This window comes from Dermacentor andersoni, chromosome 11 (genome assembly GCF_023375885.2).
Source record: "Dermacentor andersoni chromosome 11, qqDerAnde1_hic_scaffold, whole genome shotgun sequence".
NCBI lineage: Eukaryota > Metazoa > Arthropoda > Arachnida > Ixodida > Ixodidae > Dermacentor > Dermacentor andersoni.
In genome coordinates, this window is record NC_092824.1 from 30,019,787 (window position 1) to 30,039,015 (window position 19,229).

Below are 19,229 nucleotides of genomic sequence, written 5' to 3' on the forward strand. Positions count from 1 at the left end.
AGCTGCTGCTGACAAATTTAAACTGGAAGAACGCGGAAGAGAAAATTCCTAAGCGCACAGCCACAGGGCTAGACGAGGTTCCCGTTATGCTGAATAATGAACTAGGCCAAAAAGTAAGGAAGCTCTGGTGAAAGCAGTGGAAAAAACTTTAAAAGATAGACGAATACCAGACAGTTGGCGACAAAGTAGAATGAATTTAATTTGTAAAGGTAAGGGGGAGAAGGACAGAATTCGCTCGTATAGACCGTTGACCATTACATCGGTAATATGTAGGCTAGCAATGCAGGCAATCAAATTAAAGCTTCAAGCATGGACAGAGAATAATGGCATTTTGGGAGAGCTTCAGAATGGCTTCAGAATAGGTAGGCGTTTGGATGATAACTTGTTTGTTCATACTCAGTGTATTGAAATATCAAAAGCAGAAAGCAGACTGTTGTATGTGGCCTTTTTAGACATTACAGGAGCCTACGACAACGTAGACCGCAACATTTTGTGGGATATTCCTGAAGGGGAAGGCTTAGGTAACGATTGTATACAGCTTTTGAGAGAGGTTTACCTAGAAAATACCGTTTGCGTTGAATGGGAAGGGATGAGGAGCGAGGAGAAAGTTCATATCAACAAGGGACTGAGGCAGGGGTGCCCTTTATCCCCGCTGCTGTTTGTGATCCTGATAACCAAGAGACGTTAAGAGTATTGGTGTAAGCAGGAAAGAAATTGATACGACCTGATTCAATGCATGTCAACGTGGCGATACAAGGCAGATGGAGATGCTTTGAAAAAAAAATGATTATCGAGGTTTACGCAAAAACACCTGAATGAAAGCACGTACAGTACACCTGATCAAATCAAGCACGCTTGGTGACTGTCTCCACGCCGTTATGAAGGGATGCGAGTAAAGCATCATCATTAATGTCCATTCATTACCCACTGCAATGTTTTATTTGATCAATAGTTACATGCACGAGCTAAGCCAACTAGAGTAGCGGTTCTTCCGCTTTGAGCATCACGTTTTTCCAGGCAGAGTCTGGAGCTTCCACCATCGAACAAATGCGTACCATTTTTAGCAGTTTTGTTTGTACAATGCAGGGTGCTAAAAGTATTAATAACGCTACCAGCAAAGCTCGAGAATATTAGGGCGGCACGTATCACTCAACTTCACTATTAAGAACTCCGCTGTAAGTATCCTGACTACAATTTCTTCCAAGAAACATATCTCACTATTTTGTTCAATCCAGGAGGCATGCAAATTTATTTTTACTATGGCTAAAGGATGGCGAAGAACGGGTGCGCTCTTCTGAGAAAACCTGAGCGCTGGCGCACAGTATTCCTAGAGATAACCACTGTAACAACTTTATTGGCAGGCATTTGTCAGCCGTAGTCAGAATGAATAAGGTTAGCCCAGTTTTGTTTGTCAAAAAGTTAGCTCACAGCTGGAACAGTTGAGGCCCAGACCGCAAATTCTTCTGCGAAAGCACACGACGGATCTTGGCGTCAGGGTGACATCCAGAGAAGTCACTCCTCCAGGGTGAATATCCTGCTGTAGCGATGCCGATGCCACCGTCACGGGCGATGGTGCATCCCGGCGTGCTCGACCAATTTCGTGGCGCGTGCTGCCGTGCTAAGGAGACCCTTCGACGGCTTCTCAGTCCTGCGAACCGATGTGCCATACAAGCATGTGGTTCTTGAGGACATCTTTTCTATAAAATGTTTTTTTGCACAAGCCGCACTCAAAAGATGTTTCGCCATGCAAAAGTAAATGCCTCCTGAGGGTCTCTGTGCTCACAAACAATTTACCACACTCGGAGCAGTTGTGGTTTTTTCCGAGCGAGTGGTCAGCGGTGTGCTTTTGAGAGGCCTCCGTGTCGGTGAAGCCAAACCGACACACGTGGCACTCTTGGTTTCTGTTGGCAGCCTGGTTGTCAGGCTGTTGCCGCGCTGCTTCCCTGGTTTCTCCGCGAACTCTGCGAGAGAAGAGATTGGGAGAGCACTTCATTAGTTAAACTTTTCTGTAATGAGCCCTAATTTTGGATGGTGGAGTTGGTTGCAGAAAAAACCTACTCCTCTCGAGTGCTACCACCTTTGCAAAGGACATTTTCATGTTACAACGCCGACGCTTTCCGATGACGGGTTTAGCGCCTAGGAACAATCGCTTTGTTCACCGAAATTTAATAGAGAAAGTTTCAAAAGCGCGTTCTCGCTTGGAGCCATGGAGCGGTTTGACGATGCTAAGAAGCAACGAGGCGAAAGAAAGCCAGAGGTGTGTGCTGCACGACAACAGAAATTGCAAAGCCCCGTAATTTACCTTATCGTTGTTTTGCCTTGACGGTGATGAAAGAGACCCGAGCGCACATCGACCAGCCGCAAAACAGTCTTTATGATGTGAACCTGTGCCCACAATTATGGGTTAGGGACGTGAACACGCATGGATCGTCGAAGTCTGGTGTCGTGTTCAAGCGTGTCGGCTATTTATGCATGTGCATGAGTCACGCAAGGGTCCACCGAAATCGTTGGTGCTCGCGTGCCTTCCAGAGTTCGTATCACGCATGAAATTAGAATACACACACACGCACACGCACACCTACCCCCCCAACCACAGAAACCTTACACTACAGACAGAGTCAACGATAATATTCGAGAAGGTCCCCATGCATGCAGGCGCGCTTTGCGTTGAGCGATACCCTTTAGTTGTTAGCGGGGCGGAAAACGTCACCCGAAAAAGGCATAAAGTAGCATAAAAGAGGGTGTGTTTCTCAACACAGTGCTTTCCCATGTTTCTGTACCTGCGAAGGGGGAGTACAGCCAAAGCCAGTTCTACAACTTTCCTTTTCCCGCAATATGTCAGCATTGTGCTCTCCCGGCAAAACGGGAGCCACTAAACTCAACACGAAAAAATACGTACACGGTGTTCTTTGGAAGCCTGGCAAAAATTTCTGGAAATATGGCGTGCTCAAGATCAGTGCGATTTTCAATAAAGAGATGTAGCGGCAACGGTAGACTTCGGGAAGCAGGTAATGTGTTTCTTTTTGCTTCGCTAATTCGGTAAAACAATTATTAATCGGTTGAATCAAAGCAGTTACGCTGCTACTGACAATGACATTTCTTGCCGCTTGCTCCCCGATCTCCTCTCCGCTGAAGATAGCAAGAAAAATCCATGCACTGCATCAAGCCGGAAGAGATGGTTTCTAGTTTTTTGCTAGGAAACTGATACTTGGCTTTTGATGACCAAGAAAGCACGCGCGTAAGAAACGCCAGCTGTTTCATTCCTCTCGCGTCTGCGTTTATTAAAACACTGAGGGGTTTACGAGCCAAAACGACGACGTGATTATGGGTCACGCCGTAGTGGGGGCTTCGGATTAATTTTGACAACCTGGAGGTCTTGAACGTGTGCTCATTGCAGGAGCGTTTTTCCATTGAGCATCCGTCGAAAAGTTGTCAACGCTGAAGGTATGCGATCCCTCGTCCTCGAGCTTAGTGACCGTAGTAACCGTAGTAAACATCTGTGCTTCCGGTATTTTTAGTTCCCTGTATATATAAGGTTGAAAAAAGATCGTTTTGAAGCAAAGCGTCTAAAACAAGCGCCTACACATTTATACCTCTAACGGGGTACTGACAAGATCTTTTAGACGATTCATCTTTTTTTTTCTTGCTTTTGAGGTCCTAGAGATTGAAACGTTCAAAAACATTCTAGAAAATCTTAAAGAACAGGCTTGTAATAATTTTTATTAGGATTTAGAGGAACATCAATTTGATTTAGCGCAAGAAATAACCACTCAAAAATGTCATGCCAGTACTACTTTCAAGCAAGTATCATCGATGGGCGTCATACATTCGTCATCAAATCATACCTTTAGCCTTTGTTTCACGAGTGTAGCTGAACCATAAACATCACGTGGCGTAGCAAATGTGCGGATACTGCACTTTTAAGCAAACTTTAACAATCGAACAAGCCACAGCCTATAAACTTTTCCTTCGGTGCCCAAGAAAACTGCACAGGCATTCTTCTTGCAAAGCAAAAAGAGCTAGAATTGATTTGTGCTTATACAGAAGAGGAAATCTTTCGCCCGCTGCGTAGTCGTAGACGGACCAACCTATGCTAGACATTAACGGGAACACGTTTGCCGCAAGCTCAGAGGAAGACTGGTAAAAAGGGGAATGATCACGAACTGCGCCTCTTAAGACTGCTAAGCCCCCCATTTACCTGACTGAGTTTTAAAACAATTACTTATGTCACATAGAATAGCTTTAGTCATTGATCTGATTTACTCCCAGACGCAAGCGTCAATTTCACGAGCCGACATCGAGAGCCGACGCAGCCAAAAAATGTTCCGCACATGCACGTGAATTAACATTAGCTCAATGCAATTCATTGGAATTCCCAAGGGCAGGCCTTCATAACCTGGACCCTAATTTTCAGCTCCGTATTCCGCCCGCCCTTCCACGACGTAACTGCACCCTTCGAATCCGTCTATGGCTTGGAGTAGCATTTTGAAAGGTGTACTCCTTTCTTTTGGCGATGGCCAACAGCCCACTCTGTGACTTCGGTGGGATCAATGGCACAACCACACACCTTTGGAACAGCCCCCGTTTCGACCCCCCAAGATCAGTCCCCTAAGCAACCCTACACCAACTGGACAAGCGCCCACTAATGGAAGACATACTTGGAAACTGGGCTAAATCAAGATCCTTGCGATCCGCCGTAAAGGTGCTGCTAAGTTGCTTAAAATACATGGGACTGCGACAAATTGTGACTGTACACTGTGTGACGTAAGATTGAACGGTGACACGGCGTAACATTAGGAACGCCTTCTCAAACTGCGTTACTGTGCCTAAAGGAACAATTCTGTGTCATATGTATGTGTGTGTGTTTTTTTTATTTTTCTCGCTCTCACTTATGGCATCAATATGCCGCTCCATCGACACAGGGTAGCCAGCCGAATATAATCTGATTAACCTTCCCGTCTTTCCTTGGCCTTTCTCTGTCTCTGCAGAAGCAATCAAAATTTATTTATGACTATTTAAAAAAGAGTTCTAATTATTATTAATTAATACTTGACGGCACATATTGCAATGCAAAAATTGCATCCGGTGCGTTATCAAGGCGTATCCACTTCGAACGAACTTTCATGATGTAACTAGATCCAATATATTGATCCGCGGGATTATCGATGAAATACATTTTCGTCCTAGTTATGTTTGTGCTTCATCGTCGAAGAATCTTCCTAAGAAAAGTAAATCTAACAGCAGTGCGTTTTTACCGCAAGTTTGACGCTGCATACCTCCAATGCAGTGCAATTTGATGTGTCATCACGACCATCTTGCCGCTTTTTGTAATCGAATAACCTCGAACTGAGGGCCATTTTTCCAATACGGATAAATTTTTATCTAACGTCGCACCCAGATCAGCGTAGGCAAATTGACGCTTATGGGCGCGAACATTTGTCGGCTCGCGTGGATGCGCATATATGAGGTGGAAAATAACGACTGGGCCATTTGTATTTAGGCAAATATGCATAGAGCATGAGCGACCTTCTTGAAGCCTGTATGAAGGTAAGCTTTCACGGCGGGGCTATAAGACATATTCTGCAAAGCTTGTAGCAGCGCAACAATTATGCACTTGCTCGACAAAATCAGAAAGACACGGAACCCCCAACCACACGACATGTAGATTACATTGTAACCGAGATTGGCCAAGTTCACTGCACGACTATTCCGCGTTCAGACAAAGTTAATATTGCTCGTCGTGGCGGCTTCGTGAATGTGCCACTGCGCTGCTAAGCCAAAGGTGGCGTGATCAAAAACCGGCTGCTGCGCCCGCATTTCGATTGGGGCCTGATAAAACCCGTGTTTCGTGGGGTTCATGTTAAGAACCCCTTGTTGTCGAAAGTGATCCCAAGCCGCCCGCTGCGACGAGCCTGATATCACATCGTGCTTTCGGCGCGTAAACCCCCAAATATTAACTGAAGTGTAGGTGATCCCAAGCCGCCCACTACAACGAGCCTGATAATCACATCGTGCTTTCGACGCGTAAACCCCCAAATATTAACTGAAGTGTAGGTTTAGTATTGGCGTAAGTGCAAGAGTGGCCAACCATACGTGTCAATAAATTAACCGGCTAAGCGCACGAAACCCTAAGGCATAGAAAGCTTCGTTTCTTCAAAAGAATAAGACAATCAAGAGCCTGCGCTTGATGCGTAGAGGATATTAGGTAGGGCGTGTTCATTGACTGAGTAATTTCTCAGGCGCTAGAGCCGGTATAACTGCCGATGTGCTCGGGCTACCTGCAAGCCAATTCGACATTGCAAATATCTCTTTTGTGAGCCGTGTTCATCAACACATCAGCAGCAGCCACGGTGAGTAAAACCCATGAGAGCTCGGCTACAAATGTTTACCGTAAAAGAAACTAAATGGTTGGCACTCTGCATGCAACAACTTCTTAGTTTTGACATTATTCGAAGTAAATGTTCAATGGAAGCTCACCTGCCATGGTTTAGATCAGTGGCTGCACTGCTTGTACCCTGGTCCACTTTGCAACTGCCACTCGACATCGTAAATTTGGGTTTCTTTCTGTTTTTTTCCCGGCCATGGTCGCCCGTCCCGTGCGGTCAATGCAACCGGTTATTTCCCAGGACAGGACAGCGCACGGGCGGTCATACTTCACGCAATCTACGAGGGCGTGCCATGACGCATTACTAAACCCTCTTCCGAAATCGGCACCTGGTGTCGAGACGTGGCACTGCGTGTGCGCCTCCATTCTAGCTTGCGTGCCTAACGCTACGTAGCTCTGGATTTATCAAAAGGTGTTAAAGCGCAGTTTGGCACGTGTTCGCATATCCCGGCAAATTTTCATCACGACCTTTATATCCATTTTTAACAATACTCGAGCGTAGCATGCAGTGGTCGATGATGAAAGGCTAAGATACCTCCTGTACAAGCTGTACCTTTTTTCGCATAATAAGTATGCAAATCTAACACACGTGATCGAATAAACGTGAAAGGAAGCATTTTGAAAGCGGCTAATAAATACTCTTTAACTAACCGTGATGCGTAAACTTTTGCTTTCCTTCGTCTTCTGCAACATGTTATTTATGCAGTATATATGCTTATCCGCCGCAGAGGTAACCGCATTATTCTCTAGAAATTTCTGTGTTTATGCACCGCACCGCTCCCAAGCTATGCCGAAATTCAAACTGCCAATAAGGCCTATGCCGAGAGCGAGACGTCGCACTGATGTCGCGATGACGAAGGTGATGTATAATGCATGTCGAGAGGAGAATGGTTATGACGTTTAAGTAATCTGCACCTCTTGTGTCCCGATTGCAGATAACCATTCTGGAGGATTCGCCATAAATAGGCATACGCCCAGTGGCTAAACCTATGAAAATAATGTATATCATGGCTTGTGGTCGCCCTAATCCACTTCTATATTAACACTTAACATTTGATGCACAGAGGCCAGTGCGTCAAGTCGACGTCTGGTACTTAAATTTGTACTGTTCAGTTGAACCACACGCAAGCTCATACACACAATGGTTAACGGTCAAAGAGAAGCTCGTGAAAGAGAAGTTTCCGGTTATGCTGTACAGGATTCCTTGCGCTGGTTGTGAACACGTCTACATAGGTGAAACGGGCCCTTTCAGATAAGATTAATAACAACACAACTATGATGTCAACATCAAGTACCTGGCAACGAACGCGTTAGTTGAAAACCCAGTGTCCACGCACCATGGCATCGACAGGGATGGCGGGAAAATAATTTTCAAAGAAAAGAACCAGACCGCAAGGCTGAATACCGTCATTTCTAGACGACGCCATAGACGCTCAATCGCCACTCAGGCAATCTGCCCCCGACACAGACCCGATGTTCACGTCACATAATGAAACCTATATAATTACACTTCATTTCTTTCCCTTCATTGTGATCGAGGCTCCCACAGTGGCGCCAAAACGTCTTTTATGCGATAGATGTCATACGAACACTCCAAACGCATTTCCGCCGTCGGTGTCGCCGGGAGGTTCCGTAGCAAGTCTAAGGGAGATGGCACCGTCACACCGTGCCCACCGCTGTATGTGCAAGTGAAAGTGTACGATACAAGCAGACGATCGCGGGTCAATCTCGCCCGCGAAAGAACAGACGAAAGCGGGCAGCAGCCGTCGCGCGTGGGGCATCCGATGTTGCGAGGCACTGGAGGAAGGGGAAGGAGAGGGAGGTGGGTGCAAATTGGGCGGCGTTCTACTCCGGCGGCAACTGCGCCTGTGGCGGCTTCACGCTGTCGCAGGCCGTATCTAGAGTTATATTTCCCTAGGAGGACACCACTCTAGGGGGCAAAGTCTAGGTGCCTCGGTGGCTCGCAGCTTTGTGGGTGCTGTGTGTTCTTGGAGCTCACTTTTCGTTGAAGCGATATACAGCACAAATGTCACTTCGCTCGCCGCGGCTGCCGCGTTTCCTGAAGCGAGCGTTTTAACAGCGGCTTTCCGCGATCATCGAGTGATGACCGCGGAAAGCCGCTGTCACGCATGGTCACGCGTGACACCATGTTTGGTATTTTAAATGGTGTGCCTATGTTTACAAATTTTTACGGCCGCTAAAGCCGAAATTCTCACTTCGTATAGCTGTTTAATAATTTACTATTGCAGTCGATGCTTGCCTTTCCGGTCAAAACGGTTCCTTTATTTCCTTTTGATTGCAACGATTTCTTTGCGTTAGATATTTCCAGCCATGAGTTTTCCCGAACAGACAGTTTTCGGTCGAAGCATGGATTTCATTCCTCTACTTTCCTGATAGCGCACCGGGGTTATATAAACCCGTTCATCACTGGTACTGTTATTCGGTGCACATACAAACATAACTTCCCATATATATATATATATATATATATATATATATATATATATATATATAGTGTGTGTGTGTGTGTGTGTGTACGTGTGCGTGTGCGTGTGTGTGTGTGTAATAATTTGCGCGTAATTAAAAGAGAACGCATATTTAATTGTGAATAAAGGTGTAGCTCGCACCCTTACACTCAGAAAAGGTGCGAGTTCAGCTAACTTGCACTTTTACTAAATTTTGAGGGTGTAATTTATTTTACGATAGATACGAAGCTGTGCTCTCGAGACACCTCAGGCCAGCGAAGCGGGATGGCTAATAGCTGCCAGGCTGGTGTTTACGCGGCTCAGCAGCATTTTCACTTGTCAAGAGGCTCCATAATGATGCCCCCGTATATTTATTGAATACTGTCTGAGGAGACGAAGACGAAATGTCTCTGAGCCAGGACGCTACTTTTCTAGCTCAGCAGTTTTCTCCTTATTTCTGCGTACATACTTGGAGAGCCGGCAGGTTTCGTGGCGCGGATGCAAGTGGACATGCCTGTGCCTCAGCCGGGAATGGCAACTTCAGCGGCGGCATCGTCTAGAAAGTGGACCGGCCTCCACAGCGAACCGACGGCGATGACGCCAGCTTCTACTCACTCAACAGTGAGGACTTCTCAGATGTCGCCTTCGAGGTTGTGTGGAGCCGCAAGGCGAAACGAAGGCACACCACCAGGGCATCGATGTCTTCGAGCACGCTAACAGTAGGACCAACTCAGAATACCACAGTCATTACGATTCTATTTGTACCAGAACTCGCTAACAACAAGCTGAGGCGTCTCAACAGACAATCTGCATCGGTGCAACTTGAAGCGGTCGCGCCAAATCAGGTAACAAATGTTACAGTCAACACACGAAAAAAAAATGTGCTGGCTTTCGGCGTCACACATGAGACTTCGCTGAGAAATTTGACTAAAGTTACAGAACTAGGTGGCGTTAAGCTCCGCTCGTACATCCCCCAGAACAGCGCTTCCACTACTGGTGTCATCTACGACGTGGACGTCTCCATCTCCAGCGCTGAATTGCTGATTCTAGTGAAGCCTGCAGTTGATGGCGTCGCTGTAATACATGTGTATCGCCTCGGCACATCCCGCTGCGTGAAAATTATTCTCAAGGGTTAAACTCTCTCTTCGCTTGTCAAGGTTGGCCATATTAGACACTTTATGCGACCATTCATCCCAAGGCCACTGCAATGCCGAAATTGTATGAGGCTGGGACACGTGAGCGCCGTGTGGGAGAACGCGAGAATTTGCTGACGCTGCAGCGAGCCACAATTCTCAAAAGCACCAATTGCACTGGGTCCCACGATGTTTCCTCGAAGCACTGCCCCAATATGAAGAAGAAAAAGGCGACCTTGAAGCAGATGGCGAGAGACCATTCGTCTCGTCGGGAAGCTGTTGCGGCCGGTAGAAAGCGACGCTCCCGAGGCCATCGGATTTCAAAGAACGCCGATGCCTCTGTCAAGGGTAGGACCCATCTGACAGCACCTCCTCCTCTGCCCCCTACCCCTGGCGCAATTTATTCTAAATACAATACAACTACAATTCATACAAATACAATACAATTCATTCTAAACAATACAACCTGGTCTGCACTACTAAAGCAGCGGCCAAAGCCAGAGCAACAGCGGAAGTCACAACTGAAGCCACAGCCGATGCCACAGCCGATGCCACAGCCGATGCCAGTTTGTAGCACAGCCGAGGCCGCAGCCGGAGGCGTTGCCACACCCGATGCCACAGCCGGAGCCGGAGCCACGTCAACTGATACAGCTGCGCACGGCTGTGTAGCGCACAGCGTGGGTTCCTGACAAATTGCCCGAAGAAGACCGGCAAGTGGTTATGGTGCTCCGATCTCCTGATGAATACTTTTGGAATGCTCTTAACTAACCTACACACTCCGTCAGCGCGAAGTGCAATGCATGTGCTTGGTGCTCTCAATTCAGTACTTGCAACTCTTGAGTAAGCATCATGGCTCGTCCGCATTATTCTATTCGCACTGAAGTCAGAACGGCTGAGGCTTAGCTTAACAATATACTGCCACGCACTGCAACCTTCTTCTCAGACCCACCTGCTCCTTTGTCTTCCCTGGCGGCTTCAACGTGGATCACCAGCTATGAAGCACCAAGATTAACTTCAGAGAGAAGAATGACGGCAACCTAACGTATCGGCGGAGCACTTGTTTGGACTTGACTGATTTCCAGGCGGTTTGCTGCGTTCACAGACAGTATTCCCTAAATCCCGCTTTCCTCTTTCCGTTCCCCCTTTCCCTTCCCCCAGTGTAGCGTAGCGATCCGGACGCTCGTCTGGTTGACCACCCTGCCTTTCCTCCCTTTGCTATCTCTATCTTCACTCTCTCTCTCTCTTTGTCTGAGGAGCTTCATGGTACCGCTAGAATCGTTCATACCATTTCTATGGTTCACCTTTCCGAACAAACTACAACAAAGTATTTGGTCAACTGTCTTGTCAAGCGCAGCTTTGGCTTAATGATTCTTGTAAAAAGCAATTTCCAATTGTCTCAAAATATAAGACTGAATTTTCTTTTAATGCGATGGAAAGATTTAAAAAATTAAATTGTGGGAATTTAAGTGTCAAAAGCACTTTCCGATTATGAGGCACGCCGTAGTGGAGGACTCCGGAAATTTCGACCACCTGGGGTTCTTTAACGTGCACCTAAGTCTAAGTACACGGGTGTTTTCGCATTTCGCCCCCATTGGAATGCGGCCGCCGTGGCCGGGATTCAATCCCGCGACCTCGTGAGGAATGGAAAGAATTTGTGTCTTGATTAAGCTTACCATCTGATGAGACAACTCTCCAATATAGAAAATTACTTGGATTGCGCATATCGTGCAAGCGCCGATTTGCTAGATAAAACAATGCTGGAAGCTGCGCACAAAGGTTGAGCATTGTGCTGCAACGTTCCTGGACGCGCGTTCCCAAAGTCTAAGGGTTTACATGCCAGAACCATGATTTCATTATCAGCCACGGCATACTTCCAGCCCAATTTCCACCATCAAAATGCTTTTTAGTGTGCAGTTCTGTCCACGCACTACACAAGCCTTTCATCCATTCCGCCTTCTTCTCGATGCGGTCGCCTTCGTCAAGATAGCACCCGCGTAATCGAGCTCCGCAACACCACTGTTGCTTAACTGCTGCCGTGCCTGAAGAAGGTGTGGTAATAACAGTTGGGTACGACGTAATGTAGTGACGCTGCGCGTGAGGCAACTGCTGCTGCACAACAGAACGAGTATGTTTACAGCGTTTTTCGCCGGGGCAGGGATACGATCCCGCGACCACATGCTTTGCAGCACTACGCCGTAGACATTAAGCAACCACGCCGGGACAATGTTTCTGCTGAGCTGCAGTGTGTATTGAGCCGGACTGAGCAGAACGGAGGGTAAGCCTCAAGCTGAAACATTTCAAACAAGAGAAACGTTCCCAGGAAGTTATACGCACGAGGCGATGTAATGTAGTCGATCAAGTAGTGTGGCTTCTGGAAAGCTTTCGGCAAGGAGATTTGATTTAGACCTGGCAGTAACTTACAAAGACAATCCTTCTTGTTGAAACGTTCGCTCAATTAGCATCCCTCGTTCGACTACTCGTCATTTGGACGTTTTATTATGCATTATTTACCATGAAGCTTACCAGATACCAACGTTTCACGTCGATCTCAACTCGTTCACCGTCAAGGTTATATCTGAAGACGGCAAAGGAAATTCGTTTAGTCTTTCCCACAAGGCACCCCTCCCCCCCCCCCCACACCCATTTCATCAGCGCCCGTCCAGACGTCGACGCAGCCTGGCACCAACCGTTAACAGGACAACAACGAAGCTCTCCACGAGGTGACAAAGACCCCTGGATTCTGTATACGAGTTAACAACCAGAAAAGGTAGTTGCAAGCTGATCGTCACTGAAAACCAACTAACTGAGGAAAGGGCCCAACGTCAGGGACTACCATGGGAGCTGCGTCGACTCCAGTTTCCCAGGTTATGACGCGGTTGCCTCCTATGTGGAGGCGATGGTGCAACACAGAAGGCGAGTTCTGCTGGAACGGTGAGACAACATGGCAGGCATATTGCGACCGATACGACGATTGTGATTGGCCGCCATAGAGTCTTCGGATTCCCTAGTACAGTCTCCTAAGGAAGACCACTGTTTTAATATGGGAGAAGTTTGGTGCAGTGGAATGGCCTGATGTGAGCTCAGACATTTATTGTGCTCCTACATGGAGTACGTTGGCTTCCACATCTGGAGCCAGTGTAAATAATCTAAAATAAACCTTTTCATTCGCTCCTACTCCATGATCTACTCATCCCTGTGGCTGAAGGATTCTTGGCCTAAACTCTGTCTCGAGCCGCAACAAGGTACAACGGCTGCTGCAACGCCGGACGAGACGGCAATTCCAGGAATCGCCGGACAATTATGCGCAGGCGCGTGTACAAGCGGGTGCGAGAGAGTTAGTGGGAGGCTTTTTGCTCCTTGGCTATCTGACTTCGCCTTGGAACTACGGAGGAGAGATTCCTTGATCCTTTTGTATGCGTTTGTCCTTAGACGTGCTGGCATTTCGGTGTGAGGCTTGTGTGTATGTGGGTGTCTGTGTGGGGCCCTGCGTCGTCGACACGTTTTACTTGTGCTCCTTGCATGTTGATGGTAAGTTTGTTGCGTTTTATTATCGCGAGTAGAAGATAGAAATCGCATGATAGCCGCGAGGGCATCTCTCAACCCGTGAGATTTACGACGAATCGGATCAATGAGTGAACAATTGATCAAATCAATGGACCCACTAAATAAAATTCACTATTTCATTATTAGGTCGATAAGCCGCCATTTCGTGTTCAGGTATTATGCAGGCATATATATATATATATAAAGCCATATATTATGTGACCGTGATCTCCCGGCATTGGCGACGCCAATGCCTACCATTCACAGTCACATTTTACAAGCCATCAGGACTGTTTTAGAATTTTTATTAACACAGCCTCAGATTCGAGACTGTGAAAGGGCCCTACGGACTCGAACTTGTAACCTCTCATAATCGCTCCTTACTTCACCTATTCTTAACATCATTACTTATACCCTTCTTTTTCTTTTCTCAGGTTCCCTCGCCTTTGAGCAGAGTAGAAGGCTAAATAATATTACCTTAGGTCGAGCTCTCTGTTCGTTGCAAAACTTCTCAACCCTCACCCGGTATTTCCTTCTTTCAGAAATACCCAGACATTCCTCTGCACGTTTAGTATGGTTGGATCGATGGATCGGTGCATGGATGCTACCAGCGTGGGCTTTCAAAGGAGGGCGGGGGTCGTAAATGGCGTCACCAACTTCCGTTTCTGATTTTTCCGTCTCACCAACTTTACTTTTTTTTTCATGCGAAGCTTTTTTTCTACGCCAGCCTTGCCAGCTTTCGTGACCGTGGTGGCTGAAGCATGGCTGTTCCCTTTCGCAATAGCCGGACCAATCACGACCCGTCGAAATTGTGCAAACCTCTGCACACCCGCCCTGTGCACTGCAAAATTATGCGCAACTATCTGTGCTCCAATATGCGTGGAGACAATAGAAAGAGGTTGAGAAAGTTGGCAACTAAGTAACGGGTAATCTAATGTCTAAATAGACAAGCGGTAGTCATGAGAAAGAAAGAGAGAAACATTTGAAAAAATAATGCAGTCTTACGTGCCATAACCACTAAATGATTACGAGGTATGCCGTAATGAGAAACTGAAAATTGACACCACCTGCGTTTCCTTAACGTGCACCTAAATCTAAATACATGGGTGTTGTCGCATTTCGCCTCCATCAAAATACAGCCGCCGTGGCCGAGATTCGATCCCGCGACCTGACGTCTAGCAGCTCAACACCGTAGCCACTCAAGAGAAAAAGAGACACCGAATTGGCTGTAAAGAATGAAAAAAAAAGACCAGGGACATTTACAGGAACGGGAAGAAATAAAGTTGGAAGAAAAACCTGTTGGATAGCACAAGTGGGAGTAGCTTGGGAGCTTGTTAGGAGTGGGAGTGGGAGGCTCGAGCAGGTTGCCTAGGAACAAAAACACACCGGAGCAAATGTTCGCAACAAGATGAGGCATGTGAATGCTGAAGCATAATTTCAGAGACCACTCGGCACCACCTAATGGCACGCGAAAGGATTTATTCGGCGAGACCCGGAGGTAACATAAACCTTCCAAAAGCGCTTCAATTTAACATGGCTGGAAGCATCAACCGCTCAGCAACCACGATAACCAAGATACGTTAAGAGTATAGGTGTAAGAAAAGCAGGAAAGAAATTAATACGACCTGATTCGTTGCAAGCCTACGTAGCGATACAAGGCAGATAGAGAAGCTTTGACAGAAAAAAAAGGATTATCGAGATTTATACAAAACCCTGCAATGAAAGCATGTACAGTACACCTGATCAAACCAAGCAGGCTAGGTGACCGTCTCCACACCGTTATGTAGGTCATGCCAGAATCACCATTTAAGTCTATTAATTAGCCGCAGCAATGTTTTATTTGATCATTAGTTACATGCACAAGCTAAGCCGACTAGAGTAGCAGTTCTTCCGCTATGAGAATCACGTTTTTCAGGGCACAGTCTTGAGCTTCTTCAAATGAACGAATGGGTGTCATATTTAACAGTTTTGTTTGTGCAATACAGGGCGCTAAAACTACTGATAACGTTACCAGCAAGGCTCAAGAATATGAGGGCTCAACTTCACTATTAAGTACTATACCTAGCAGCGCTCGTCCTATCCACTGCTTCATCACGTCCCGTCTGAAGTCGTGGTTCCTTTACTCTTTAAACCTCCACTATAAATCTCCTTACTACTATATCTCGCTATTTTGTTCAATCCGCGAGGCATAGAAATATATTTTAACCATGGCTGGTGGATTGCGTAAAATGGGTGCGTTCTTCGAAGAAAACCACAGAGCTGGGGCACAGTATTCCTCGAGATAACCAGTGTAAGAAATTTATTCGCAGGCATTTTTCAGCCGTAGTCAGAAGGGATAAGATTAGCCCACTTCAGTTTGTCAAGAAGTTAGCGCAGAGCTAGAACAGTTGAGGCTCAGGCCCACGACACACTTGGGTGTAGCGGTGATAACCAGACAAGTCAGTCCTCCCGGGAGAATATTCGGCTCCACCGAAACAGATGCAAGCGTCAAGTGCAACGGTGCTTCACGACGTGCTCGACCAATTTCGTGGTGTGGACTGCCGTCTTAAAGAGGCCCTTCGACGGCTTCTCAGTCCTCTACGCCTACGTGGCATGAAAGCATATGGTACTTGCGCGCATCTACGCTATAAAATTTTTGGCCGCACACGCTGCACTCAAAGGATGGTTCGCCGTGCGTACGTAAATGCCTCTTGACGTCGCAAGGCTTCATGAACAGTTTGCCGCACTCGTAGCAGTTGTTTTTCCCAAGCAAGTGGTGAGCGGCGTGCTGTTGGAAGGCTTTCGTGTCGGTGAAAACGAACCGGCAAACGCCGCACTGTTGGATTCTGCTGGCAGCCTGGTTGTCTCGCTGGTGAAACGCTGCTTGTCTGGTTCCTCCGGGAACTATGCGAGAGAAGAGATTGGGAGAGCACTTCGTTAGTTAAACTTTGCCGTAAAGAGCTCAAATTTGGGATCGTGCATTTGGTTGCAGAAAAAACTGCTGCTCTCGAGTGCTACCGCCTTTGCTACGCACACATTTATTTGAGTGCCCACTCCATCCGATGATGGATTCGGCGCCAAGGAGCAATCGCCTTGTTCACCGAAACTTGAGAATCGAGAAAGTTTGAAAACCGCGTTCTCGCTTGGAGCCATCGAGCCGTGTTGAACGATTCTAAAAAGCAACGATGGGAAAGAAAGCCAGTGGTGTGTGCTGCACGGCAACAGAAATTGCAAAGCCCCGTTATTTACCTTATCGTCATTTTGCCTTGACGGTCATGAAAGAGGCCCGTGCGCACATCGACCAGCCACAAATCTGACAGTTGACGACGTGACCCTCTGCCCACAATAATAAGTTTAGGTACGTGAACACACAGAGATCGTTGAAATCTGGTGACATGCTCAAGCGCCTCGGCTATTTAAGCAGGTGCATGACTCATGAAAGGCTCCACCGAAATCGTTGGTGCTCGCGTGCCTTCCAAAATTCGCGTCACGCATGCAAGCAGGAGACACACACACTAATATATATATATATATATATATATATATATATGGAGTATATGTTGAGCAAGTTCATCAACCTTCCTTTTAAATCAGTATTTCAGCATTGTACTCTCACCGAAAAGAGTGGCCACTAAAGCCAACAGGGAGAAAATGCAGACGCAGTGTTCTTTTGAAGCCTGGCGAAAATGGGCATATAGCGTGTTCAACATCATGCCATTTCTTTAGAAACAGATGAAGCAGCAATGCAGATGTCGGGAAACAGGTTATATGTTACTTTTGTTTCGCTAATTCCGTAAAAAAAAAATTAATTGGTTTAATCAGTGCAGATATGCTGCCACTGACAGTGGAATTTGTAGCTACGGGCGGCGTGGTCTCTTCTCGGCTTATAATCACAACAAAAATCCTTCTCCTAGATCATGCCGCACGAGATACTGCCAGGTTTCTGTTCGGAAACAAACTTTGCTCCTGATGATCAAGAAAGAAAATGAGCATGAAACGCCAGCTCTTTCCTTGTTCTCGCATGTGGGTGTAATAAATTCTGTGGTATTTACGTGCTGCGACGCGGATATGATTATAGGCCACGCAGTAGTGGGGTCTCCACATTAACTTTAACATGGCGTTCTTGACCATCTACACAGCGGACAAGCGTTTTTCCTTTACGGCTTCGGTTACATGTGGCCGCCGCCGCCGGTATTCGAACCCGAGTCCTCAGACTTAGCGCCGCTACGCTAGAGCCAACAATAGGAGACATCTGTGTTTCCGATATTTCTGCACCCCTATACATAGGAGGTTCAAGAAAAAGCTGTTTTGAAGCGAAGCGTCGAGAACACCAGCGCTCTATCGTTTATACCTTTAAGGAAGTAGTGACAAAATCTTTTCGTCAGTTCATTTTCTTGCTTTGAAGGTGCTAGAGCTTGAAACCTTGGAAAACAGTTTTGTGAGACCCCTAAAAAAAGCCTTGTCGCATTTTTATTAGGATTTAGAGGTGCAACATTTTCCTTCACCGCTACACATACACACTCAAAAATGTGCTGTCAGGACCCTTCTCAGGCAAATATCATCTACGGGCATCATACATTTGTGATGAAATCATAAATTTAGCCTTTGTTTCTTTCATGAATGTAGCCAAACCAAAAACGTCAGTAATGCAGCAGATGTGCGGATGCTGCCCTTATAAGCATTCTGCAGCAATCGAACAAGCCACCGCCTATAACTTTACCTTTGACTTTGATGCTCAATAAAACTTTACGGACATTCTGCTAGCGAAGCTTAAACAGACAAAACATGCTTTGTACAGATATGCAGGCGGAAATCTTTCGCCCGCAGCGTAGCCACTGACCAGGCCAAGCTATTCTAGAAATTATCCGGAACACTTTTGCCGCACGCTCAGAGGAAGACCGGCAAAAATTGTAACAATCAGAAACTGCTGTTCTAAAGATTTCTAAGTCTGTGATGTACTGCCTGTCTTTTTGTTTGTTTATTTCTTTATTGAGGAACCAGCGCTCAAGAGTGGTTTGTCTTGGTGCCAAGGCAAAAGGCGGCACTAAAATCAACCTAACTAGGCCTTTGACACCAGACAGCACGCGCAGTAGACAACAGCAGTTCAACATGCTCCATAACACATCGCAAAATATGAAACACACAGAAATTAAAATGCACGTACAGAGTATCAAATACGATAGGAACAAACACAAATAAGGAAGAATGACAGAATTAGTCGTAAACACATTCATCATCAACATGATAACTATTAACCTCAACGGACTACAATTGGACTGAAGAGAACTAAACAAATGTACATCAAAATTACAACTGTTGGAGGAAATACATTTTAGATAGTTTTCCGAAAACAAGCAAAGAGAGAACTCGCCATTGTACCTAAAAAACCATGATTAACAATTCATAATGCTCGGAATTGGCCATTTCAATAATTGCATACCATATCTAGTTCTGGCTTGGATTATCTAGTTTTGGGATTGCTGGCTTGGCATCTTTCTCCGGCTGACGCCGGAGAAAGATGCCGAGAGCGAGTGGCGTTATACTAATCCAGGTACAACCAAATTAGGAAGGCCCACTAAGCTTGAAAAAAGACACTTCCTCACCAGAACAGGAATAGGCCACCCTGGTGCAGTATTCGGCCACAACCTCCCTAATGATGTCCTCAATAAACCAATGGCTCTCAGTCCCCAGCGGCTGCGCAGCACCTGACCAAGGCGGTGGTCA

The 19,229-nt window shown here is 46.5% G+C and overlaps 1 protein-coding gene across 2 annotated transcripts in view; it reads right to left on the reverse strand.

Annotated features, from left to right (window-relative positions):
- Positions 1 to 1,352: 1,352 nt before the first annotated feature.
- The window catches only part of LOC140214254 (uncharacterized), a 29,780-nt gene continuing 11,903 nt past the window's right edge, over positions 1,353 to 19,229 (reverse strand). The window contains exon 3 of one of the 2 annotated variants that reach the window (XM_072285613.1): positions 1,353 to 1,961. In XM_072285613.1, coding sequence (XP_072141714.1) covers positions 1,643 to 1,961 — 319 coding nt within the window. In that variant the 3' untranslated portion in view covers positions 1,353 to 1,642. Of the gene's footprint in view, positions 1,962 to 15,798; positions 16,410 to 19,229 lie in introns of those variants that run through there. The other variant, XM_072285614.1, reaches the window with a different exon arrangement.